This window comes from Monopterus albus, unplaced genomic scaffold (genome assembly GCF_001952655.1).
Source record: "Monopterus albus unplaced genomic scaffold, M_albus_1.0 scaffold13.1, whole genome shotgun sequence".
Classification (NCBI taxonomy): Eukaryota; Metazoa; Chordata; class Actinopteri; order Synbranchiformes; family Synbranchidae; genus Monopterus; species Monopterus albus.
Genome location: NW_018127893.1, coordinates 3,281,835 through 3,309,815, shown reverse-complemented (window position 1 = coordinate 3,309,815; position 27,981 = coordinate 3,281,835). Strand labels below are relative to the sequence as shown.

The 27,981-nt window shown below is 39.6% G+C and overlaps 3 protein-coding genes across 8 annotated transcripts; 1 reads left to right on the top strand and 2 right to left on the bottom strand.

Moving 5' to 3' along the window:
- Positions 1-667: 667 nt before the first annotated feature.
- On the bottom strand, positions 668-5,818 carry zmpste24 (zinc metallopeptidase, STE24 homolog). Its single transcript, XM_020590856.1, has 10 exons — positions 5,511-5,818; positions 5,180-5,407; positions 4,700-4,846; positions 4,237-4,440; positions 3,919-4,071; positions 3,571-3,712; positions 3,253-3,428; positions 2,709-2,813; positions 2,405-2,548; positions 668-2,119 (listed from the first exon to the last, which is right to left on the bottom strand). The coding sequence occupies exons 2-10, from the start codon at positions 5,285-5,287 to the stop codon at positions 1,895-1,897; spliced, it is 1,404 nt and encodes a 467-aa protein (XP_020446512.1). The 5' UTR covers positions 5,288-5,407; positions 5,511-5,818; the 3' UTR covers positions 668-1,894.
- A 598-nt stretch (positions 5,819-6,416) lies between these two features.
- rlf (RLF zinc finger) lies at positions 6,417-22,843 on the bottom strand. Its single transcript, XM_020590857.1, is given in 9 exon segments — positions 6,417-6,841; positions 7,046-11,663; positions 12,788-12,935; positions 13,080-13,216; positions 14,110-14,312; positions 14,896-15,031; positions 16,377-16,458; positions 19,249-19,403; positions 22,603-22,843. Coding segments are annotated over 9 exon segments (5,754 nt in total). The 5' UTR covers positions 22,834-22,843; the 3' UTR covers positions 6,417-6,797.
- Positions 22,844-24,558: 1,715 nt separating this feature from the next.
- znf593 (zinc finger protein 593) lies at positions 24,559-26,565 on the top strand. 6 transcript variants are annotated; one of them, XM_020591077.1, is made up of 4 exons: positions 24,559-24,662; positions 25,036-25,251; positions 25,987-26,049; positions 26,182-26,565. In XM_020591077.1, exons 2-4 carry the CDS (start codon positions 25,052-25,054, stop codon positions 26,306-26,308), a joined length of 390 nt encoding a protein of 129 aa, XP_020446733.1. In that variant the 5' UTR covers positions 24,559-24,662; positions 25,036-25,051; the 3' UTR covers positions 26,309-26,565. The 6 variants fall into 6 exon arrangements, with proteins under 6 accessions (XP_020446733.1, XP_020446730.1, XP_020446732.1 ...); XM_020591074.1 differs by having other exon boundaries at positions 24,561-24,662; positions 25,012-25,251; XM_020591076.1 differs by lacking the exon at positions 24,559-24,662 and adding an exon at positions 24,673-24,828.
- Positions 26,566-27,981: the final 1,416 nt, after the last annotated feature.

The window sequence follows — 27,981 nt, the reverse complement described above, 5'->3', positions numbered from 1 at the left end:
GTGTTCCTTTTTTAGCAATGGTATAGTCTCACAAATGGACTCCGAGGTAACTTCCGGGATACCACACGTTCCTTACGTAGGTGTTGACCTGACGTTGATAATGGACGTTTCATTTCAGGTATATTTTACTTTATAAATTATATAGCATTATTAATCAAATTTTATATGTATTGATAAAAATATTCTGGTACCCAGTTATTATTTTTAACTATGTTTTGTTTAGGGAATTCGAAAATTGTGTTGTAAAAATTGTAAATGATCTATCCTTGTTTGTCAACACTAATGATGAAATAATCATAGAATATTTTTATTCAATTATTTGTTTACATTCACATTTTGCTTCATTTTTATTTTTGTATTGTAATGTTTTAAAGTTGTGGGGGGAAAATCCTCAAAGAAAAATGCTTGTATTTTAAAACATCAGAACCATACAATGTTAAAATACTTAAAACAATTAGATGTTGTATGCGAGTTATTAGTTTATAACAATATGCCATATTGACAAATTATGAGCATTAAACATCACTTGCTGTAAGCTGTCACAGCAGGACTGGAAGTCAAAGATGTCAGGCACTGTGTCACAAAATAAATGTTAGAAAATGCAATATAGCTTATGAAAATGAAAGATACTTAAAAAAATAATAAAACATGTTCCCAGAATAACAAATGATTTGAAGGATTTTATTTAATGCTGCAAAGAAAGTATACAATCTCCTCCTTAAACAGACCAAACACCAACTTATTTGGAGAAAGGAACCTTGCAGATGCCATCCCCAAGTGCCCTATAAATACTTTCCTTGTCAGGCAACTCTGGGCTCACTCTGACCAAATTCCATTAGAAGAAACTAAGCAACAACAGATCAACTTAACATTTCAAACCACATTCAACATTTTTAACAATTCACTTCATACATCATTACTTTACTCAAAGTTACACATGTACAGGTATGGCTGGACCCTGGTCTGCAAGCAAGTGGTTTAAGAAAAGTAAAACAAGACCCCTCCCCCCTCCAATGAATGTAAAAAATGAAAATCACAAGTGTAAACTAAATTCAAATTAAGCTTTCTGCACTGCCCACTTCATAAAATACCCATTATGTGAACAAAAACTGATCAATTGAGGCACTCACTTTTTTCACTGTAGTAAAGCATCTACGTTGTTCCTCTTACAAAACCGGGAATTTCAGTTTATGCCTAGTTTCACATGGAATATTGTTTAAAAAAAAAAAAAAAAAAAAAAAAAAAAAAAAAAAAAAAAAGGCAACAGCTGTAAGGACAAATCAAACTCTGGCGTGTGTAGCTACAAAAAGCATCGTCATGAGTTGGTATGAAGTCTGCCCACCTACCAAGACCGTATTTATGCCTGCTGTCTTTTAAAAATCGTTCTTATTTTGTTAACCGTTGGATGCCATGTCCATACCTGAATAGGACCACATGGTTCTGCAACTAAGTAATTACAGTCTTTTTTTTAAATGACAAACTGTTTTTGTTGCTCTTCCCCTTTAGAATAAAAAATTATAGTTTCAAAAACTAAGTCAATATGCAAAATGTGACCTGTGCTCTGACAATGGCTGTTTTTAAGAACACACATTTCCCAGATGTATTGCTCACACAAGTGCATATTAGGTGTCTCTTAAAAAAAAAAAAAAAGCAGAGCCTTCAGTTTAGGCTTACTACTATTTAGGCTGCCTTGTACTGATATGTTTTGGTTTTATTTACAACAAAGTTTCAAAGGGAACAAAATGAACAGTATGGCAAGTGAAGAAAAGTCTAAAACAAGATAAAAGAAAAGGGGGGGCAGATAGAAAAAGACCAGGGTACATCACAGGGTCAGGAGTAGTCTGCGTAGGCCCCACTGAGGAGACAGCAGTTACTGCTCCCCCTTCCAGCTCCATCAGTCTTGCTTGATGTTGCCCAGTGCTCTGAGGCGCTCCAGGAGAGGAGGATGAGAATAGTGCCACATAGAGAACAACCAGTCAGCCACAGGGAAACCTAGGTTGTCCTTGTTGAGCTTGATTAGGGCAGAGTAGAGCTCAGAGGCTTTGCCCATACTGCGTGCAAAAGCATCTGCCTGAAACTCAAACCTGCGACTCAGAACTGTCAGACAGAAGGACAGGAGCTGTAAAGACAAAATCAGAATCAGAATCTGCTTTATTGGCCAGGTGTGTCAGACACATGAGGAATTTGGCTCTGGTACATCACCTCTCAATGTGTATGGACATGTCCCCATGCAAGGGGCAAGTAAACAGTAAACCAGCATAAGGCTGTGTAATATAACAAAATAAGCAGTATTAACAAGCAACAAACAGTAAAATATATATATAAAAAGCACAAATAATGATGTTGTGAAACAGACACAATAAGTGAACAGATCAAAAACTAAGTTTATCAAGCTCATACCCACCTCATTGTATGGGGAGAAGATGAACTGGAAGATAATCATCAAGCCTATTAATGTGGGCTGGCTGTCATTGAAGCCAAAGGCCACAAACAGCTCTTTACGTCCAATCAGAACAGCAAATAGGGAGAAGCACAGGAAGGAATTCATCTACAGAAAAAACAGAGGCAGCAGATGTTATTTGCATATCAACTTAACATCTAAATATCTACATTTGATCACGTTATCAGGTCAACTTGAAAGTTTTGGTGCAGAAATTAGAAAAGAAAAATGAGCTAAACAATCAAGAAAACAAAAGAAAGTTAATCACCTGACTGATGACAATGTTCTTGACAGTATGGCCAAGCTTCCAGTGGCCTAGCTCATGACCCAGCACTGCAAGGATCTCTGGATTGTTGCATCCTTGCTTCTTGATCTGTGCAAATATTTCAAGAGAACAATACTATTGCATTACACAAAAAGGCAATACAAAACCAAATAGATAGTAGCTGGATCACAGTGAGCCAGTTTGCCAATTAACTGTGCTGTTGAGGTGAAGCATCTAAGTCTTTCCTGTTCACTCATTATGAGGTGCTTTTAAGAGGAATATGGGAAAAGAACAGTTGACAAAATTAGATGTTACAGAGGCTACTTTTACTTAACAAGTAAAGAGGGAGAAGTTCAAGAAGCTGCACCATGCTCATGAATTTGGCTGCTATATTACAAAATGACAAAGCCCAGCTAAATAATTTCTCTAATTCCTAGGACACCAAGTGTTATTTCCTGTGGCCACCAACTTTGTAACCATTCCAAAAGGAAGCTATTTGAATCAGTGCAATAAGAACTTTTTCAAAAGAAGTTTATAGTAATGTGACCTTTGGCTTGGCTTTTGACTCAATGGGTGTCTCGTCACTTTCTGGCTGCTCGGGCTGTGGCTCTCCAGTCTTGTTGAGAGGTGAGTAGTCCTCCAGCAGAGTATCAAACAGTACAATGCGCTTATTCTTGAAGAAACCATAAAAGTATGCATTGCTGTGCGATGATCGCTTGGAACCTGAAAACATGCAAAACATGACAATTAAGTGGTATATCTACAAACAACCTAATGAAATGCTTAACATATCTTAAAAAAAAAATTATAATAAATATGGATGTAAATCCATGTACAGACATGCTGGGTTTAGTTACTAGTTTACCTTCTACAACATAAACCTTGGTGAGGGGAAAGCTAATACTCTTGGCCATAGCCTCAATGTCTGTCTTTAGCTCTCCATCTGGCAATGGAGTGAACTTGTCAAACAGGGGAGCAATGTAATCAGCATAGATGGTTACAAGTACCTGAGAACACAGGAGAAGAAGAGATGCCTTACAAAGAAATGGTAGTACCAAACGCCCAGCCAATAAATACTTACAGACTGACCCAAGTATTACTTTTGAGTTATTTCCTCATCACAACAAACTACACATATTGCTTTATCTGACAAAAATGCCTTTTCTAACTTCACCTATTGTTTAACATTTGGCAAACTCAACACAGCACTAACCAGAGAAACAGCCAGGGTAAAGAGCCAGGCATAAATGAAAAAGTAGTCTCCACCAATCTTGATGATGTACAAGAGCAGTGAGGTCACAGGCAGCAGGATACACTGAGTCACAACAAACTTCTTTATAGCATCCTTGAGGAAGAACCCAAACGTCTAAGGGGAAGATCAGACATGAATATAAACAATGTTGGATTACAGGACAAGAGAGATCTACAAGACATCGTGAAGTCAAGCTGATGACGGCTGCAGTTCTTCCTGGAGATAGAAATTACAAGCAATTAAAAGCCAAATTTCAGGCCTACCAAGGGTGAGTGTTACCTGCTGATTAAAGCCATGCTTCTCCTCAATGACAAACGTGTTGTACAAACTCCAGGGAAGTCCAGTTAAGGCACTGAACAGGGTGGCAAGTGTCAGAAACACAAGAGACTGTGTGATCTCATACTCTGAACTGAATCCAAAGCGAGCTGTCAGAGTTCCAGCGATGGCCCACAGAAACGGGATTCCACCCAAGAGCAGGATCAGCTGAAAAAAAAGTATATATTTGAAACACTTATACCATCATGGGGAAAAAATTCCTTTATGATGATTTCTCTATCTTGTTCTATGTTGACTGAACATGACAAAGACAAAGTAGTTGAACTCTGGCCCTTTTACACTTGTAGTCAACTGACTTATATTACCACATAGTCAAAAAAGCTTGATGTAAAATGGCTGACAATTATTTGCTCAAATGTATTATTTAACAGGGATAATGCTCAATACATGCATTTGTTGTTCTTACCGTCCCTTCAGTCTCAGAATAGAGTCCAGACCAAAAGCTGAAGTTGCTTTTATCTAGTTGATAAAGACGTGACTTCTCAAATGTTTCAGAGTCCATGATCTTTCCTAACTCCTGTGGCACATGTGTTGTTGACCTGTATATCCTCCTCTGTGAAGTGAAAAGGTACCAAGTAAATCTTAGACCAATTAATTTAAGGTTCATCGTGGTGCTAAAATAGGGAACTAGCCCTGGCTTCATATTTCAGATATATCAGAGATTCTTTGTTTACACACCCTTAACATAACATCATATTTTTCATGGCCATGAACTTTTGCATTACGTATGAAACAGCCTTGTATGAATATCGTAACATTGAAGTTACCCAATGTCAGCGTTTTTCAATTATTTTTAGGGTGTAATAGCATTTCCATCGAAAGTAAAGTAACGGTGCATTTACAAAGCAAAACCTCAGAGTCTAACACTTATTAACAATTAACTCACCTGTCTGTAGGACAGGTATGCCTCCCATAGATACACTGTCCACGAAAATCCCAAAACAGCATAAAATATCTGTTTTTCGACCGGAAGCTCAAATAGCGTTTCAACCATCTTTGCTGTTTCTGGTCTATGTTGCTGGAGCAGAGCTGTCTAGCTCGGCAGGCTAAGAAACGGCAGCGTTAACGCTAGCCTGACTGGTAGCTTGAGGCTAGCAGCTACTTAGCTCCCGCTCTACACACAAACAGACAAACAAACAACACTTGAAAGCTGAATTGAGGCAAAACGGCTCTTCCTTTAAATTGACAGACACCGACTAAAACGTTTACATAGAAACCTCAGTATCCAGTTTCCATTCCTAAGTAGAGATAGCTAATAGCTAACATCACTCCATTCATGTGAGATGCGAGCTAGTCAATGAAGTGCGGCCACGAATTCTGGCCCCACCGAAACGTCTAGTATGACTTTAGTTCCGCAGCTGAGGAATACGTTAGCACCAACATCTGCGACCAGATACCCCACAATTTTTTTTTCTTATTGTTTAAGAGTTGTGCTGAAACTACAAATAATGCAGCATTCCTTAATATTGTCTCTGCTACTTCCTAGTCTTGGCACCTAAAGTCTGGCATTGCAAAATACAGACACTGTTCCAACAAACATGTAAACCTGCAAGGGGCGATGCCACACCACATTTACACAAAATACCCGAGAAATATGGCGTCAGATCGATGGCTTTAGTCTTTGGCACTGAAAAATAAAAGTTGCAGTTGAGAAAAAACGCAAACATTATGATTGAAGCTTTTAGAAAGAAAAAAACTTTTGAATATTTGAATATTATTAATATAAAAATATTAATACTGGGAAAATGACACTTTTTTGTTAACAATGCTTTTTCAATGCCAAGGTGGTTTTCCCCTTTCATTTTCACTTCTCTGTCACAATTTTGGCGTGGGAGGGCGTTGATGGGTCGGGGCTAATGACTGTGATTTGCATACTCTAGTTGAGGATGAGGAGAGGACAACCCTCTCCCCTAACTCACTAGGCTTCTGTCTGCCGAGCATAGCCGCATAGTTACTGCAGAGGTTTCACCGAATTCAGCTGGAACTCTCAAACTACAATACGTGTGTGTGTGTGCGTGTGTATATACACACACACGCCCACTCACAGAACTGAGCCATTAAAGCTTACGCTGGTGTGGAAGAGGTCTCCTTAGCTTATAGCTGTAACTAACATCAGCAGTGCACAGCTGATGAATTTTGGGCCTGCCTGCAGCGGAAAAATATAGTGCCTTTTTATATTATACCATGTATAAGATAAAAGCCAATTACACAATTCAGAAAGGAAAGAGCTTTATAATCATTTACACTTATTTTCCATCACTTACATTTATTTTATTAGAAAATGGTACATACATGTCTGTCAACATCTGTCCACTGCATCCCAACACTGATTTATTATAGTGGGGTGAAAAATATCCAACATATTCCTCAAAAACTTTGTAGTAAGGAAATGTTTTCTGTCACATTTTCACACAAGTGAAAGGGTCTTGCAATACACTACCGACCATTTCTAACTATCTGAAAATCTGTACATTTATCTTGAAGAACTACAGTATATACACATATTATGATTTATCAGGTGTTATCTCAATGCCTTCATAACTGCCGTCTAAAACAAACAAACAAACAAAAAAAATTAGACCTGATGTTTACACTTGTTTTATTTTATGCTAATTTCTATAATGTATCAGTTTGGCAACAAATAAAAACAATACTATCATTGTGGGACATAAAAAGTACTGGTACACAGCTTGTGAATATACTACGTTATTTGACATATAGCCATGTTATAAAGGTGCTCAGTTATACTAACTTCCAAGAAGCAGGTTGCTGTTTGTCTCTGATGGGAAGAGGTTAGGAAGGGTGGTGCACACAGGTCTCTCCAGGACCACCACAGGTCTGAGGTACTGAAGCTGCTTAATGGCTAGATCCCCACACCCAGCCAGGGCTTTGTCCAGTATGGACTTCAAGTTTTGAACTGATGTGAAGTCCCCAGTCATACCGTGGGGCTTCACCAGTTGGGAATGAGTACGTCTGCTGCGAGTGAGAGAGATCCCCAACTGGTTGTTCTCCTTGACGGAACAGCTGCGTCTGAATGAGTCTCGCCGTTTCACTGGCGTAGTGTTTTTTTCATTTGGGGTGCTGTCTTGTATGAACTTCAGGAATGAAGACTCAAAACCCATAGGCTTATAGGTGGCAATGTCAAAAGGGTGTGGAGAAGGGCTACAAGGCTGAGAGTCTTTCTTGTTTGATGGCTGTTCAGACAGTTCATTTTTCCTTTTCAGCGGCTGTCGAACAAGTGGGGTAGGCAATGCCGCTGACCCATTTAACATTTTACCACTATCCTTGTTTCCTGATGCATCTTGAAAGCCCTCTTCAGCAGTAATGTGCAGTGAGCATGGTGGTGAAAGGTCAACAGTGAGTGGACGGAGAAGAGGTTTGATTTTATCCAAGGTTAATCTCTCCTCTTGTTTCTGAGTGGTCTGCGTCGCTGCAGCTGAGTCCTCAGTGTGCCCACCAGTGCTTGGCTCGCCATACAGTACCTCATCTGCACCAACAAGCACACCATTTCTTTCAACAGGCAGTGGCTCCTCCTCTGGGAATCCTAGCGGATCATGATTATCCTCATCCTGAGAGTCTGCCTTAATGGAGTGCAGGCTCATGGGTGCAGGCTGCCCCCCTGTGTTTTCTGGCTCTGCCTGATACTCCATTTTGAAAACCCCATTGGGGGCACACGTTTCTGCAACAGTTGGCCTGGCTGACTTCCTCTGAATTAGTTCCTCCAGCCGCTCAGCTGTAAAAACAAGCTTATCTTCATTTTTAACAAGATCTTCTCGACGCAGGCGGTGAACCCTCAGATAGTGTCGTTGCAAGCTATGCAAGTATGTGACGACAGAATCACAGTCCTGGACCATGCATGGATAGGCCACCCGCAGACAGCGATCTTGGCACATCTGTAGTGCTTCTTCTTGGGACCTGAAGACAAGACTGTCATATGAATTTCTCCTGCTTTTCTTTTTTTCTCCTAATGCTTTCGTCTCCTCATGACCCTGCTCGCCTTTTTCCTCTGACTGAGAAATTACTTCAGGCTTGGGACTTGATCTCTCAGCCTGTGGGGTGGGTGAACTGGGTTCTTCTTTCTGAAGAGTCTGTGGTGTGACAATAAGCTTCTTTTGGCATCCGGTAACTGACTTTTTGTGAGTGCTCTGTAGCCGTACCACCAGTGAATCATAGTACTCACAGTGATTATAAAGTGTATGTTTTTTGAAACCATCATTATGGCCAAACACTCTTGTGCAGCCTTCGTACTTGGATCTTGTTAACTCTGGTGGCTGAGAGTGGTAATCACGAGTGTGACGCACTAGGCTGCTTTTAAGATGGTAGGAGGCACTACAGTTGGCAAAGTGACATTTGTACTGGGGCTGCGGTTCATCCGAGTGTGAAAGAGGCCTTTTCCTCGTAGACTCTTTTCGGACTTCTGGACTGTGATGCACATCAAAATCCTTTTCCAACAAAAGCTGAGAGCGATTGTAGTGATGTACCAACTGTAGGTGGCGCACAAGGCCTCCCTGGGTGGAAAAAGCTGCATCACAGTTTTTTGCTACACAATGAAAAGGTTTACTGAATTTATCCAGTATATAGCAAAGATTACTTTTGGTTACCAAACGTCTTGTAGTTCTGACCTGCTGTGTGGTTCTGTCCTCATTTTCTGTCTTTTGCTCACTGCCTTCCTCTCTGCTCTCTGCTTCATCCTCCCTTTCCTCTTCAGATGGAGATGGATTGTCAAAGTTTTGTCCATTTTCAGTTGTCATGGTTGAGTTTTTTTTGTCATGTTGGCGCTGCAACTTAGGGATCTCTTTCCTCCTCACTTTGAGATCTTGTGTCGTAGAATGCTGACTTGTATGCTTCACAGTGTCTGTGTTTCCCTCATACTTTACAGATCCACAACTTATTTTGTCTACAAAATTCTCACTCATGTTATGTACCTGAATATAGTGGGTCCTCAACACTTGTTTTTCTCTGTGACTCTTAGAACAAAGCTGGCACACGTAAGGCTTAAACGATGTAGTTTTCAAAGAAGTCAACCTCTTGGCCTGTTCCATGGTATGGCCGTGTTTGGTATTATAATGTCGCAGTAAGCTGTAACTCTGCGCGGTCCTAAAGCCACAACCTTTCATCTCACAGATATACGGCTTAGCTGCTCCTAATGACTCAACACTCCCCTTTTCTTCAGCTGCTAATGCTTCTTCAGTTTTGACAGTTCTTTCCCTTTCCTCAGACAGATGTGGTGGCCTCTTTTGAAGCAATACAACCGGAGGCTTAGCCATAATTGCCTGGTGAAGAGAGATTTGTGATACGTTAGACTCTGGGCTGGACTGAGCAGGCTCACTTGGCTCACTGTGTGGTGATGAGGAATTCAGGTCCAGTTTACTGAGCCCAATAAGAATTTCTTTCAAAGCATCATTTTTTGTTTGAAGTCTTGAGGAGTTTGTTTCATTGTTTTTGTGATGAATAGAGGACTTTCTCTCTTTGATACCCTCCACAGGTTGAAATGGAGATGAGAGCTCATTTTTCCCCTTTTCGTCATTGTCTTGTTCAGTTTCAGTTAGTATCCCTTTGGACTTTGAGCCCTGCTCTTTATCATGCTTGTGTTCTTTGTTCTCCAGTTTAAGGTGTTCAGGATGAGCACATTTCAGATGTCTCTGGACATCTCTGGCTCTGGAGAAAGTCATGCCACACTTCTCAAAACCACAGGTGAACTTACTTCCATCAAAACACACAGCCACCAAGGTCATTGTTGTTTTGGGCTCTTTGTTGTCAGACTCTTGCAAAGAAGAGGCACAACTCATGGAGGAAGAGTTTAGGACATTTACGGTCTCTGGATGTACAGAGTTATCAGGGTGAGGCGTCGCCTCAGTAACAGTCTTAAAAAGTTTCCTCTTTGCCTTCCTCTGAGCCTCAAAGTCATCTTCAGAGAAGGTGATGTTGTGTGTGGATAAATGCTTTAAAAATTCCTTTTTTGACAAGTAGAATTTCTTACATTCAGCACTAGAGCAGGAAAATGCAGCATCTCTGAAATGTTGTGCTTCATGATGGTAGATTTGTCCCAGGTCAGAGTAAGTGATGTAACAGCCTTTGAGCTCACACTGGTAGTTGAGCTGATAGCCATGGGTCTGTTTGTGCGTGACGAGTTCATTGGAAGTACTAAACTGAGCGCCACAACCTATAACCACACACATGTAGGGGTGATCACCATAATGAATCCTTCTATGTTTGCGGTGATGGTAAGCTGAAACAAAATGGCGTCGACAAAAAACACATTTCTCCCGCTTGTCTCTCATCTGATGAAAATGTTTAACATTCTCATCACCTTTGTGCTCTGACTTTAAGTGGACATATAAGTACTTGGAATGTTTAAAAACCCGAGTACACCCTGTCCCTGGACATGGATACTCTTCCCGGTTCTGCAGTCGGAAGTGTTGGTCAATGTAATCGAACGTTACATGCTCATCATCATCTGCATGTTTCTCTTTCACCGTTTTGACTTGTTCCACAATATGGTGCAGCACATCTGGATCATGTGTGGATTTGTAATACAGCATTAAGGAAGGGTCGATAGTAATCTCACCTGGTTCAATCTCATCATCCTCATCTATCTGTTTCTGCACATCCTCTGTCTTTATAATGTTTGGGTTAGGATGTGTTTCACTCTGAATGTGCTGTTTTATGTGAGGAACAAGATCCTTTCTGCTCTTAAACGCTTCCAAGCAAACAGGGCAGGGGTGGCTGTTGTCCTCTGCATGTCTTTTGGAGTGGTGAATGATTTGGGTGTCCGTGACCGACCTTTTACAAATCTGACAGCTGAACTTGTGTTTCTTTGTCTCATATTCTCTTTGGATTTCTGGCAAGTCGGAAGACAGCTTTTTATCCTGCTCATCATGATCATAAAGACTCCCATTGAACCTCTTTTGATGTTCAGATTCTTTCACTGTGATTCCCTGTAGCTCAGGTTGTTTAAACATCTCTTGTTTGTCTACCATCTCATCCTCTTCCCCTTCTGACTCTGGCATCAACCCAAGAAGGGAGATGCAGTGATACTTGAGAGTTTTCCAGTCCCAGAATTCAGGGTCAAAAGGCCAGTACGCTTTCAGTGCTAGCAGCAACTCACAGCGTAGTGAGTTGGGAATAATCTCATTTTCCTGGTCATACTTTTGATCTGGGCGCAAGTAAAGCTCTTCGAGGCAGCTGAAGACTTCCTGGCTGGGGCCAAGCAGAAACTCTGTGAGTAGGCAGGCACGCAACACTTCAAGATCATCTGGAAGAAGGCAAGACACTGTCTTACAGACAGAGATCCTTGTTTCTGATTCATCCTGCTTTGGAAGCTGAAGTGCTTTGACACAAAGTTCTACTGAGGCAGGTAGCCCTCAGTACTACAGAAACAACTGAAGGCAAATCGAGTTCTGCCGACTGACAGTAAGTCATGAAGCACCTTTTCTGTATTCTCTCTCAGGCCGGTACCCCTAGGCCCCCCGCCTGGGGGGAGGGGGGGGGGGAACAAACAAACAAACAAAAAAAAAAAACAGAGATACATTACTACTATTAAACAGTGTCCAAAAAAGCCTTACATTTGGTTCATCACATTCTCAAACTTGGTGGTAAAATGTGACTGCAATTCAAAACACAAAATTGACTGAAGTCGTAAAATGAGATAATTTTTCTCACTGATGTGAATTTGCTCCATTATTAAAAGTAACCCCACACTTGATTTTGGAAGGAGAAATAACATAGCTGTAACAGCCTCAATAGGTGACTTACAAAGACACGGTATAAGTAGCCTGAACCACTGACCACATCCAACATCATAACTTGGTGTGGCACTGTACTTTAGTGCAAAGTTGTATCACAGCTGCACAAAGCATGGTATCATGACTATCACAATATCATCATTTTGTAATTAAGCAGGAAATGGCCTGTGACAAAGCAGGGTTGCCACTTGCAACTGGGCTTCATACTGAATGAACTTTCACTGATTTAAGTCTTTAAATCTTGGTGTTACAATTAAACTGTGAATAAAGTATGACATTGGTCAAAAGTCAAACATTACATATGCATGCAGATGTGTGGCTGGCCCGTGGGTGTGCAGGGACTTTAAGCTTATCTGTAACCATTTAACTTGCAAAATATATATATATTTTAAGCTCACAGCCCATTTTCAGTGTAAGAATCTTTCCAGGAAACTTCTCTGACTTTCAACTGTAGGAGTAAGAGCCTGAATTACTTTTGCTCCACTGTCACCAGCCCTGCCCCAGTGTGACCGCTAATGGCATAATTTTTAAATTTGTTATTAGGCAAATTCTCCTAATAGTTACAGTTCTTCAGCTGCAGTGGAAACATAAATAATAAAACAAATTTTACAGACTTTTAGTTCTTGAATGTCCTGACTTCAGTTCTTATGGCTCCTTAATACCTGGTACTACTTGGCTGAAAAGTGTCGTGATGTAACCAGTGCACCAATTCTAAACTAGTATTAAAAGAGGACAGTGTGGCTGTTCACGCTCACCTCTGTCTGAATCACACGGACCAGGTAAAGCAAATGGTGGGCCGTTTTGGCTATGGCACCTAGTTGAAGGCATCGGTCCAGAAGAGACAGCAATGAGGGGTCGATCCTCTTCTGAAGTTTACTCCACAACAGAATCAACTCCCTTGAGGGAAAAAAAAAAAATCCAAGACAATTAAGTAACTTCCTCTTTCTGAAAAACACTTTTACATTTGAGCGATGTGCTGATGACTTTTGTAGTCATACATGCAGTTCACCAAGCCTTTGGCCCTTAACATCAACTACTCACCAGGAGCAGTAAAGGCTCTGCTGCTGAAGCTGCTGAGTCAGGAAAGTTGTACACAAGATGAAGGCTGTATTCTCCTCCCCCTCTGTCTCCAAATTACAAGTGATCTCCAGTACATCCTTACAGTCAAGTCTGGATATCTGCTCAGGGAGTAAATAAAATGCTCAGCAACATGACAGATAAACTCTACAAGGCAATTTTGACAAACTAATGAATAATGTTATCTGCTCTGCATGTGGGTCAACCCTTATCTGCAGAATCACCTTACTGGGCTATAGTAATCTGTTACAAATCTGACTGTGTAAGGTCCCAAAAATAATAATAAAAAAAAAATTTAACAAATTTAAAAATCCACACACAATTTTTTTTCCACCATTTGGAGAGCTGACATTGCCAGAAAGCTGCTAGAATTAGCACCAGCAGCCAAGCTTACAAACAAGTTTAGTAGCATTATTTCAAACACCAGCATCACTCACTCATGTCTGACTATAAGTCACAAACTGATATTTAAAAAAGCATTTGCAAGTGCAATTTCATATTTGCTGTCTCGGCTTTATGCAGAATTCAGGAGAAAAGAGCAGCTTAACATTTTTTCCCCCAACACAACTGACATTTAGTCTAGCTGCATGGCCAAACCTTGCATGAGCCAAATAACCATAAGTGTTATGCCACAATGGCTGCAGGGAGTATCAAATTATTAATTACAAATTAAATGATTGTTTAAAATCATGACAAACCTTTAGGATTAAACCCTGAAGTGAAATTCAAAAGAAAATGTACCCCGTGCAGTTTTCTTCTAAACAAAATTTACATTCAGTTAATCATATAACAGAATGTATTCTTGCCGTCTAACAAACATGCACTTTGCCAGAGTGTTGGTGATGCTAAGTTTCAGAACAGCACCAGCGTGCATGAGAGAACTGCTGCTGTTGTATAACTATTTATTACAGTTGTCAAAATTGACAATGGGGCACAAGTGTATCAAACCGGCAATATTCCAACAATAGAACATCTAGTGAACAAATGGTAATACCTCCATGATGGCTTCTTCACTGGGCAGCAGGTGACAAAGCAGGGAGACGTATGTTTGACGAAAAGTTCCTTGATTGGAAATAAAGCTGCATTCAGTACAAGCTTTGGCCAGCACCACGGCCTTGGCAGCTTCGCCCATCTTCTCCAGATGTTTCACTCGCATCTCCATGAAGCCCTCACCCTCCAAGCTGATGTATGCATCCACTAGAGACAGAATGCAAATAAAGTCTGACTTGCAAACTACCACAGCCCAGTCAATGTGAAAATAAGCACTAAAGCTAACTCTTGGCACTGCCACATCTATTTTGGCGTTACTCGTTGTCTTTATAAAGACAGAACAAACAATATAATGTTACTGAAACGGGTCTGTCTAAACTACACTAAACAAGTTTAAACCCTTCAAGCAAATGTTCTTCTGTGTGTGTTTGAGTTAAAACATTGATGGTGACAGAGAGGGGAAACTTTCTCACCACACAGTCAATATTGCTGATGTCATAGCACAGCTGCTGTCATTAGCCTGTAAAAACTGGTAGACAAACACCTTTCTGATGCTAGGTGTAGTTTTTCATGTGGTGTAATGCAGCCTTGTCATTGGCTGATACAGCTTAAGAAACAAAAAGGGAGCGCGTTTTTGATGCAGTGGCTCTCAAAGCTAACACAACAGAATCATTGTCATGTAAGAATTAGACTGTATGAATCAAGATTGCGATATAAAAACGATTAACTATGCAGGCCTACTGCCATCTCTAAATAACATAACCTAGATAAGTCAGCTGGACTTCCATACCTTCTTCTGGGTTGGTGACCTGGCCAGTGAGAAGAGAATTAAGGACGGGGTTGCTCCACGCTCCTCCCTCTCCTGTGATCTGGAGTAATGCTTGGAGGTCTGTACTTCCATACTGTAACAAGGTTTCATGAGCATTCTGCAATGAACGCAAAAAATATAGTAAAAAAACAACAAAAATTATTTGTTCAACAACTTCAAGAGAGCAGCGCTGCTCTTCTGCTACTGTCCTGTGATAATGTCATGAGCTAATGAGTTTTACAAATGAACTATTCAAAGGCCATTAGTTCATATTACTACATACTTGACTTTAATTGGTAGGCCCAATTTGATAACTTTTGTCTGCAAAAAAGCAAAACATATGGCTTTTTAACACCACTGTTCATATCTGGAAACAAAGCCTAATCACAGTCCAGCTCAAGATGCCTGGTTTATAATTACTTTTCCTTTGCTGACAGAAATAAGACATTTTCTTAGATGTACTGACATCAAACAATGTAATTCTTGCACAAAATCCAGGCAAATATGACATATGCTTTATATGTTACAGTGAGTTAGTCAATCAGAAAGCAAAGAGAATGACTTTTTACAAAACCTTTATTAGACTATGTTTAACTGCAGCATGGTAATGAGTTCTTCATAGCATATCACAGTCATCACAGCCTATAGTCACACCGGCCACACCATGAGACTGAGATCTTCATTATCTGGAAACAAAACCTTTACATATTCAAATGTTTTAAAGTCTACTTTACTAGTTTTGGATCCTTTAACCCTTAAAGTTGACTATTTATTTACTTATAATTACAATAATCTATACAGAATTAGATTCTACTTGTGGCAGTAGCTGACCCACTTTCATAAATTAATGAATTTATTTATTAAATACAGTACTGCTGCAGTGCCCCTGTGCTTGGTGGTGGTGTGCTGTTCATTTGACCTGCCACTGCTCCACTTGCTGGCTCTCCCACCACAGTATGTTGGCTGCTGTCCTCCTCTTCTCCTACACCTGTCTCTTCAGCTGTCTTTTTCTAACTCTCTTGCTGCTTCAGCAGTACTGGTTGAAGCCTTAAAATAACATTGATCGGGCTGATCAGCTTTCCCATGTTTTTCAATACACCACTGGAATGAGGGAGCAAACGTTCAGCACCAGAGTTTAAGAATGAGCATTAACTTTACCCACTTCCAGAGAAAAAGAGAGAGATTATAAACACTAGTGGTTTACATTCAACAAGGGGCAAACAGAGACAAAACACTGCCATCTTGGGGCATTTCTTCAGAGGCCTCAGTAGACTTATGTCAGAAGGCCACTGATAACACCAACTGAGCCACAAATAATCAAGTTCCTAAATTCTCTCCAACACACAAAAACAGAATGACATTTTTTGTTGAAGTAGCTGTTAACATAAATAGCCACTGTTCTTCTCCAGGATTTAAACCTGTAACCCATCAGAAGAAAATGTTTTGATCCCATGTCCTTTTACCTGAACTGAGTTGTGGAATTGAACCCAGGCTTCATAAGGGATTTCATTCTCAGGCACAGACAGCAACAGTTCAAAACAGCTCCTGTAAGAAATTAAAACAAGATTACAATTATTTCAACTAATTATAATTGTGGACTCTTCTATATTTGACAAAACAAAAACCTCGAAACAACAACAACAACTGACTGTTTAATGGTACAAGAAAAAATTCTACATTACATTTTTGGAGTCAACTTCACATCTCCATAGGGTAAACATGTCAAAGAGGTTTGTTTGAAAATAGAATGAACACTGGTATAATGTTTTTTAAAACGGCTCTAAAACATGTACAACTCCCAGAATCCGAATTTAACTATTACAATCCAAACATTAAAAGAAACCACATTTAAGACTTAGTTTAGTTGAAAACACTAACAACCCCCATTCCTGACATAAGAACATTTGTACAGTAGATAGAAGGTGTTTCATTGGACAAACTGTGGGCTCAGCAATAACCTGAAAGAGATATTCTGAATCTTTAACTGACCTTATTTAAGTCATGGCAGCAGTGAATACTTTTTATAGGCACTGTATATGGATTAATAAAGGCCAGTTAGGCTGCTGTAATGTTTTCAACATAATACAGGACACAGATTATTTACAAATCACTATTTTCAGGTTTAATTTTGATTTTACATTCTGTCCCAACTTTTTTCGGTTTGGGGTTGGAATTTTATTTTTTTTTTGTGACAAGTGTTTTTTTTTTTTTTTTGTAGAAAGTCCCCAACAGTTTCCAGGTTGGTCCTTCACTCAACAACATTACCACAGCTTGACTGAAAGTGAGACATGTTCAGTGTCAGAGAAGCTGTCAGTCATCAGCTCTTGATGAGCTGCAAGGACAGAGGATGAACAGTCTTCACCAGGGCGACCGACAGCAGAAATGTTCTGGACAACAATAAGTTTCATTAGGTCTTATGTAATCATAACCGACACCAGTAAAAATAAAAAATAAAAAGAGCAAAGTTTGTAACAGAAAATAACTGAGGACTTGGGTGATTTAAACAGCAGTGTGCAGAGATTACGCTGCACTCAATGTGCCAGAGAAATTAGACCTGAATCATATACAGGTGATGCGCAGTACACATGGGTTGGAGAGACATTTCATAGAATGGAGATCTGTCGCGTGATAAACGTGCCTAAATGCATGCTTTGTCTGAATTGGCGTTAACCGTACCTGCCTATGTGACTCAACCTGTTGTTTTACTGGCTTCATGGGTGAGTCACAGAGGTTCTTGACTAGCTGGTTCTACTGATTCTGTAGAATGGAGGTGTGCCTGAGAAATGTTACCAGCTTATACACTGACATTATATTTTACATAGCTTTCTTTACTACAAGCAAGAGATGTGAAACAAAACATTTTACCTTAATATTCTCCTTAACCATAGGATTTTCCTTTTATATGCAAGTGCAAATAATTAACATGCTGTTCACTTATGGAACAGAGAATCCTGAGCACAAGTGTATTTAAGAAGATGCCAACATTTATTGTTACAGAGCTAAACTGACATTTAAAGGTGATATTGATTTCAGGTAGTCAGGTTAACTTGACTCTATTTAAATAAAACTGTTCTTTTAGAAAAAAGCCCCTTGAAATCAAACATAAAATGACTATTACAAGGTATCTTTTGATGCAAGATAAAATCGGACACCTTGCTGAATACATCTTAACAAGAACACATTTTGAATCTTAATTTGAAGGTTAATTTTTTATAAGAGCCAAACTGGCAAACTACAGGTAGTAGTTCAGGAGGTCATGTCATTTTCTCTCAAACCTTATGAACGACTCCAGCCAGATGTTACTGTTGCACATTGCATGATTTTGCAACTGCATAGCATGTTTTTCCATCACATTTTAAGACTGGGGAGACAGTTTGAAAAACATTTTCAAAACAACGATCCTGTTTGTAAACCTTGAAAAAGCATGTTACTGTGCATTCATCCAGTCAGGTGTATGACGAGGGCATACTGATATCTAAGAAAAAGGAAAGAACTGTCAACCTTTTACTGTATAGCTTATGTCAAATCCCTAAATTAAGATGACATTAAGCAATGTCAGAACTATAGGTGTGTGTGTGCTGTCGGGCTATTAAGAGGTGCCTTTGGACCAAATGGTTTTAGAGACTTGGTTCTAGGGACTACGCCACTGGTGAGCTCCCCCAGGAATTAGACACAGGCTTTTTTCTGTTTGTACGTGTACATGTACGTAACACATGGTGTCTATTGGAGAGTAACTATCCTGCCTGAAGTAGGAGATAAAAAAAGTCCTTCAAAATGGTGTTCTAAGAATTATTATTGTTCTCAGTCTCTGGTGCAGACAAAACAGGGGGTACTTTCCCCAATAGTTCTAAAGCCTATGAAAAAGTTTCTCCGGTCTGAAAGTGCTTAAGGACTATCACTTTCACCTGTACTGATCACACCAGGTGAGTACAGGGGCCCGAGTTGCTTTGTAAGTTGACTACAGTGGAGAAGGCACATACGCTGAAACATCTGTGGCCCTTATCAGTCATGTCATTTTTTTGTGTCAATGTTGCGGAATTTTTCAGAGTACCAAGACCCTTTTTTGATTTTGATTGTTGTGCCCTTGGCTATTAAGGTTTTCACAAATAACTGAAGAATCTTACTCTTTCACTTGTACATAGTGACTAATGAAAGTGCAACACAATGCAAACTGCACAGTGTGTAGGCAAGACTTAAAACACATACCTTCATCACAGACAAATCTCAGATTTTTGTGCTTGTGTGCACAGGCCCTGAGAGGTCTCTTTGGGACCACCTCAAGTATGATTCAGTAAAGTATCATACATTTTTGCTGGAATGTTTCTCAGTACTCACAGTGCTAGTCTCTTCAGAACAAGGGCAACTTTGTCAGACTCTGCAGTGAGGTGGGATCGGGCTGCTGAAAAGCAGTTTATGGACAGACAGTAGACCTCCAGTAGAGGAAGACCATGCTCCATGGAGTTCCTGCTCCCAGCATAGTACATCAGCGCCTATAAACACAAATGACAAAAAGTAAACAACCAAGAAAAATGGTTATGAAAACTGGCTCTAAACACTTTCAGAACCCATAATGTGAAGATGAGGTCAGAGAAGAGACATATTTGTCAGGAAGAACAGGGGTTTTCCTCCTGGGGGGAGCTGCCAGTAGCCGACTGATCCCAGCTGACACATTGTCTGGTGTGAGGTGCTCCTGATTGGGCCTGTGGGGACTTGACTGTACAGCATATGACAGTGCTGAGCCATCAGTAGTGAGCCGACATGCAATAAAAACCTCACACACAATATACTGCGATACCTTTATACAAGACTTTGCCATACTTTTACTTTCAGTGCTTTTACCACTACAAAGATGTGTCACCCAAATATGTTTTTGTGGTTAATGCAAGTTTAATTCCTTTATGTCACTCAACAAAATTCCAAACGGAAAAAAATGCAATTCTCTGAATTACCTTATCAGCAAACAAAAACAATGTTACTGATAATGTATCATTACACAAATCTCAAAGGTTTGTATTCTCTGAGCCATTCCTGACCTTCAACAGAGCGTACAGTGTTGTTTGTTGTTAAATATTATCTTAACTCTCCCCAGGCATAGAAGAGTCAATGTGTATCATACTAACCATTGTGTTACCTGTGTGTAGCTGACACGCATATACATTATATCATCGTAGCATTATCAACATCCCAGGGGTCCTATTTGTCAGACAACAGGAAGCTTGCTGGTGTTTACAATCTCACTAAAATTATTCCCCTCAGTCCAAAAATAAGGTACACTCTCAGAGGGAGCTAAGAATAAGGTCTCCGCTCTGGAGACCTACATCAGTGTACTAATTACATCTGGACCACTTCCGAATGAAACTGAAAGGCAACTGCAATGCAAAAAATGTCTATATTATCAAGTATATATGTTAGGGGTGGGATTGTGTACACATTGCCCATACCATAATCGTTTAGGCAACATTCGACTCTCCTAAATGCTTGATTAGTATCTTGGTATAATGAGAAGCCTTTCTCGTTATAACATTGCTCACATTAGGAAGCAGAAATAATATGATCCACTGTTGGGTGTGTGGTATCATATTAGATCGGGCCATACATTTGAAACTACATACTATATGTTGATCATGCAATGAGCGCCAGACACTGTGGGCTAATACTTGAGCAAAGATGCGCACGGACCTTATAGTATTGAGGTTGCAGGTGCTACTGCTCATATAGCTGTACCACTTTCCACCATTAACTAGTGTTCATAGTTCAGATCATTTTCAAACCAGAGTCGAGTACCTAATTATATTATATTATTTCATTTTAGTTATACTGTTTCAGTCTGCTTTTAATCTTTTGCCAAGTTCCACATTCTGTTGGAAGTTTCCATCTTGTAACATCAAACTTCTGGTAGGTATACCAGTGCGTGAAAGCTGGAAGGTTAAATAACAGTTTGAAGGGGGCGATGGTGCATTGAAACACTCTAACTTTATCCATGAATTTAAAAATATTTTCACCTTATTGCCCCAAGAAGCATCAAATAGCTACAGTATCACACACCCCCGCAGTGGATCAAAGTCTACCTCATAACGGCAGCGCACAGACTGACTTTACCTGCTCTCAGAAATCATAGCTCATGAGCTGCTTCCATATGATGTTTTGTGTGCCCATGTGTAAACTAATTATTGCACATTGATTTCAGTGATTCACAACAACTGCACCCCTCCGCTCCCATGTGAAAAAAAAAAAAAAAAAAAAAGGTACATGCTGTACCTAAAATTGGCTAATGAATTATTCTCCTCTGGATGGTAACCATGTCTCTGTGAGGAAAAATCATGTGGTCACTCAAATCATAAAAGTGTAAGTAATAGTTGGTTTGGGGTTTCTAAAGCAGGGACTTAAACAATGTTGGGCAGTAGTTTGCTTGCAGTTCAACTACATTCATACCTGTACAGTGATTCAACTACTTAAAATTATTTTTTACCATTTTTGTGTAGTTCACTACTTAAACTACAAACAATTTGGAGCCACAAAAGGAAATGAACAATTTTTTTATGCCCACTTTTTAGACCAAAGCCCAAGTCTGTCAACCTGTCTAAAAAGGTGCAAGTTAAAAATATTTTCTTTACTGTTTTATGTGTAGTCAAATAAACCAAAATCCTGATTTGTTTACAACAAAAATATAACATTCCTGGCAATTCTGTCCTTGGAAAAGCCCAGAGAGGATTGTTTTATTTAGGACAGGTTTAGGTCTCAGGTAATCAGATATACAATTTTATATTGTATCATATGTACATTTTCTTTTTGCAAAGTAGTTTGAACTATATTTTTAAAGAACTTTACAGATTTCCATAGAGCAGCTTTGAAGTTCAACCTCGTCAGGTCTGAAGCAATTGGTAGCTTGCAAAACTCTCAACGTTATTTCCCCAAAACTGGACTTTGGACAGTAGAAACCAAGGTGACTAACCCCAGTATGTTCCTCTAATACAAGTGGTATTCTTGTGTTTAAACTGTACTCGGGAATCTATTATACTGGGAATGAGTGCACTGAAGAAACAGTGTACCGCCACTGTACTGAGAAATAAATTACAGCATCGCAGATCCACATTACTGCCTGCCTATTTGAATTGTACAATCTGTGGCACTATAAGCAAAGCTGAAAACCATATATGGCAGGTACTAGATAGGAAACTCTTGCAAACGTCCAAAATGCGATTTTGCATTCGCTATACGTCCCAACTAGCTAGATATTATGGATAAACGCACCGCGGCACCGCCCCGCCCCACATATCTAATTATGCACAATGTGTCAACCATGAGTGTCCTCTGTATGTAAACATCTGCTATAGGTTCCCTCTTTTGCGTATTACAAAATAAGACGAAGCTAGCTGCACCTTTCCAAGTCAGGCGAGCGTACTGTACAACTTCAAGCACTAAACACGGAACATATCACTCAGCAGCCAGTGCAACTGGCCCAATTATTTTGGCGAGAAATTATATGCACCAATGAATATGAACAAATGTATATGCCGTGCAGCTGCTCTCTGATAATACACCCACCATACACTTGGCCATGTAGCTAACGTTATCGGGCCACCAGCCATCGCAGACTAGCCTGCAGGCTGTGAGAAAAACAGTCCTGGCTGAGCTAACGTTAGGCTAACGATGGCTTCGATGTTGCATGTAGCAATAACGTTACACTACCTGACAGAAGTTGTCGCAATACTCTATCGAAGATGCTATGCATATTTCTTGTTGCCTGAGTACGTCCTCGAAGGCTCTTAACGTGGCCAGCAGGGTTTCAATTGCAACCAGAGTATCCTCGGCCGTGTCCAAGGCCCGTTCGCTCCATTCGTGCTCTGGTTCGACATTATTCTCCGCCATCTTCGCTCTCCGCCACGGCGCGTATGCAGTGCAGTCTGATGCCGCCTTCATGTGCCGTAGGAATATTTAAATTTCTCCTTTTGTCAGTTGCACTTCTGGGGGAAGTGCAACTGACAAAAGGGGGAATTTGGCGACATGTTGAGATAGGTATTTTTTTTATTGTGAGCGATATGTTTGTGTATTATGATGTTATTATGTTGTGTTATAGGTCAGTTAGGCACAGGCACTGCAAATGAACTTAGGCTATGAGATAAATGCCGTGCGATTTTATATTGCTACATGCTATATACCACATGTGTCCCTATAAACAAATATTCAAACAAAAAATACAACTTAGAAAACAACATTAAATGGCATTAAATCTGTTAGTACGAGGATTAAGAATATTAAGACTACAACAGATCCACTCATTTGCCGTGACTAATCAATCAACAGTGTGTGAAAAACAATTTTAACCATATAAAACCATTTGTATCTTATTTGCTACGCGAGCAAAAAAAGTTGCCAAAATGCCTGATGTATCAAATGTGATACAAAACAAACAAATAAATAAACACAATAATATGGCACATTTATTCCTATATGCCTGGACTGTCTGTCTATGCATAAATGGGAAATAAAAATCTTTAATCGTGAATCTTGATGGGTGTTAAAATGTTTAATAAACATCTCAGTTCTAATGTTCTGGATATTTTTTTTTTTTATGTGTCAGGCTTTACAGGATTAAGAAATGTTTCAAATGCCTGAGAATATTTACACGATCCTAAGTTGATTACGTCAAATGCATAATTTTGTCAGACCAAACTTCAAATAGCCTATAGGCCTATTCATTTCACTGAAAGAAAAACATTAAATGCTCACAGCTGAGAAGCCAGCAAATGTTGGCATTTTTGCTTACACATGACTAAAACGATTATTCGCTTTTCAAAATAGTTGCTAATTAATTTTCTGTGGATCAACTAATAGATTACCTAACTAATGCCCGCGGTTCTACAGTCTATTAGCCTATTATTTCTGACCAATAACACTTCAATCGAGGTAATAGAAATTTACGAAGAGCACGGAAAGGTAACACGTTAGCTAGAGATTTGAAAATGACATTGCATGAAGCAAACTGCTCTTGAATAATTTAAAGAAAACACAATTCAACTGTTGTCATTTTAAAGAAAATATCATTGTTCTAATTTATTTTCATGATTCTGTGCTTTGGACTGTTTGTTGGACAAAACAAAAAGTGTGAAGATGTTACTTTGTGCTTTGGGTAATTGTGATGGCATTTCTCACTATTTTCTGAAATTTTACAAACCAAACTATCATCAAATCAGATAACCAAGAAATAGGGGAAACAATTGGGTGCAGTTCTATATATATTAATCTAATCAACTACAACAGTAAATTGCACTGACACACTAATGCATGAGCAATAATAAATTAATTATACATTTATAGTTGTATAACAGCATATCAGCCACTGGTGTATGTTTCTCCATTGAGTTGCCTACTTTTATGTTAATAGCCTACTATAAGAGCTTTTTTCTGATAATACTTATAGGCCTGACTGAGGTAACATTTTCAATACAGAACTTTTACTTGTAATAGAACATTTGTGTAATATTAGTCATTTTACTTAGGTAAAGCTACTAATATGAATACTTCTAGCAGTAAAACCAGTAGCAAAAAGTAACCATGTCACTTTCTGTATGTTGCGGTTTGATTTTATTATTAACATACCGCATAGTAACATCATCAGTAGGCTCATGCCAGGCACCACTGTTTTTCCCAAAGAGTGGCACTTGGCGCCCCCTACAGGCAGGCATGTTTACTTACCTAACTTTGTGTAACCCGGAAGTAAATTCAACTCTCGGTCACATGTGTTGAAGGTAAGCAATATCTTAAAATGGAGCTATGAAGGTCTTTTATTAGTAAAATTGTTATATCACAGATTGCATTGAGCTGAGAAATTCGGCTGGTCACCGGTCTGTTACCCTGTAAGATCCGAGTTTGTGGCAGTGACTCAAAATTGTCAACTCGTTAAAAAAAATTTAGGTTGGTATGTGAACTCTTGCTACTTTTGTAAAACACGTTTAATACGAAGCTAACCACAGATTTTGTCGCAGTTTGTTGAGCGATCCTGTCACTAATGAACCCAACAGAGAGTAGCAGTGAAGTAGAATTCAATGTTCTCCAGATATTCTCTTACAAATAACTTCAATTTGTTGATCTTCACAGACTGACAGCAGGTCTTTCCTCTAGTCCTGTAGGATCTAACATGGCGAAGTCCAAACAAACAGGAAACCACAAGAGTGACAAGAAGAAACACATTGCAAAGACATGGAAGACAAAGCGAAGGACCAAAGATTTGGACCAGATCCATTCAGACATGAAGCCTGAGACAGCAGCCAAGCTGCTGCATCAGGAGGTGGACTACGACGTGACAGGATGTGCACAACACTACTGCTTACACTGCGCGTAAGTTCTTCCCATGTTGGTCTAAACAGAGAGTCAACAGGCATGCTTTTCAGATTAAATTAGGATTCTCAAGGAGTAAATTGCAAATATAAGTATCACACTGCTTTTTATCTGAGTGGAGTAACAGCAAATGCTGCAGGATATGTCATGACACTAATACTGGAATTTGTACATCATTACAAAATCTAGATAAGCTGAATTTGCTGCATATGTACTTGTGTTAGGAAGTGTTCATCTCTATAATGGACTGTGACATAGAGTTGCAACAAAATTACCTATGTTATTTTCTCAGTTTAATAAGTTATTTGGCCAAAAGTTCTTATTCCTCAAAATATTATGTTTGCTGTCACATAAGACAAAAAAAGGCAAATCTTCACAACTAAGAAGCTGGAGCACAGGGAATATTCTCAGTTCTTGCTAGAAATATTATCAAATCACTTAACTTAAACGGTCAGCTTCTTCATTCCTCACCTTTTTGGCTTATGGATCCTTGAAATGAGTCAGTGTTTACTTGTGACCCCCTCGTGTTAAGAGTTGTGAACAGTTACTTCTTATTACATTTGAATGATTTGCAGAAGGTGTAAAGAATGCTGTATTTGACATGAATAAGGCACACTTTTTGAGGAAAGCCAGGAGAAAAAATGTGTAGTAGAAATATATGTATCCCTTTTGTTATATAGAGGCAAGAATATGTCAGAGTAAGCTTTTTAACACGTGCCACTTCATGTGTTGCAGGAGATATTTTGTGGATATGAGATCCTTGAAAGAGCACTTCAAAAGTAAAGTGCACAAAAAACGGTATAGTATCATTATCTGCAGTCACATATTTTGATTTAAACATCATTAAAATAATTACTTAAATCCAATCCTGTACAGTTTGGTGAAGTAGCTGTGTGAGTTTCATAGCTTACCCCTTCTTTCTCCATCCAGGTTAAAAAAGCTCAGAGAAGAACCTTATACCCAAGCAGAGGCAGAGAAAGCAGCAGGTATGGGCTCCTACATCCCTCCAAAAATTGTTGAAGTGAAGACACAGCCTGTGGAAGAGGACATGGACTGAGAGCTGCCCACTTTTAACCCATGGACTGGTTAACTCAGTAACAGGCATGTCAACAAAATGGATCATTGTTCTGTTATTTCCCACTGCTGCCAGGTGCATTTTTAAATGCTTTGTGGCAGCCGGCTATGAAATAACTGTCTGTTAGACTAAACTTAGTCTTACCTTATACTGAGTAATGTAATGCAACATGTACCGATATAAATGAGTATGTGTATAGCTGTGGAATGATAATAAATTATAAATAAAGTAGTAGCTGACTCTCACCTATGGGCATGAGCTTTGGGTCATGACCGAAAGGGCAAGATCCCGGATACAGGCGGCCGAAATGAGCTTTCTCCGCAGGGTGGCCGGGCGCACCCTTAGAGATAGGGTGAGGAGCTCAGAGTAGAACCACTGCTCCTCCACATAGAGAGGAGCCAGCTGAGGTGGCTCGGGTGCCTCCTGGGCGCCTTCCTAGGGAGGTGTTCTGGGTATGTCCCATCGGGAGGAGGCCCCTGGGAAGACCCAGGACACGCTGGAGGGACTATGTCTCTCGGCTGGCTCGACATTCCCCCGGAGGAGCTGGAGGAAGTGTCTGGAGAGAGGGAAGTCTGGGCATCTTTGCTTAGACTGCTGCCCCCACAACCCGGTCCCGGATGAGCAGAGGAAAATGGATGGATGGATGGATAGTAGCTGTTACAGCTGTATTTCTTTGCAACAAATCAAAGGAGTTGCCAGATGATTGCAGAAAAAGCTCAATTTTCTGTCACACAAGTTGAGTATATTTTTGAATTTTGTCCCTTTTTGTGAAATACCCAGCCTGATAATCGAGCTAAATTGCCATTTTATTCTGACTTTATTTGAATGGAAAAAAATGGGAGATGTAATTTAGAGCAACCGGGCTAGATTTTACCTCTTCAGGTCTCAAAAAAATCATTCAAATCAATGAAAATAATCTGAGAAGGGAAACTGTTTTTTGGAGCCACATGCAGTTAATATCCACTCATGCTGTAACTTGAAATGAGAGATTACACCATTTAAAGGGGTCACAATCCAAAAAGGCTGGAATTTGCAGGGTTAGAAAATGTACTTCAGTTGGAGCCCTTGAGTGCATGTCTCAATGTTGATAATGTCACATTTATGAACCTACTGACTGTGTTTCCTCTGGCATCATATTGGTCTAACACAATATAGATGATGGCCACCTCTTCGGTTTCAATCCAGGTGTGCAGCTACTATTCATCATATATTTCATCATATACATTGTGACTACAGGACTATAACATGGCCACACTGTAGATATTTTAAAGCAGAAACAAAGCATTCACTTCCATTGGTAGACCTGAAGTTAGAAAAAAAAATTAATGACAAACCCCTTTGGCAAGAAAACGTAAAATTGAAGCTTTTTAGCAGACATTCCTTGGGTGAACAAGACAACTCTTCCCCTTTAAAGCAGTACTGTGCAAGTAGTGTATTTCTACCAAATTGAAAAGAATGTAAAATTGCACATCCGGTCACTGTTTTCAAAATAAGACCATAACGCAATGGCTAACACTAACTAGATTTGTACTCCGTACGCAAATCATTCTTAAAAAGTTCCCTGAGACATATCAAAACCAAAACGCAATTTGTATTTGTTATATAAAAGCGGCTTAACACTGAAGGATATTTTCGAGACCGCCCACACGTGGTGT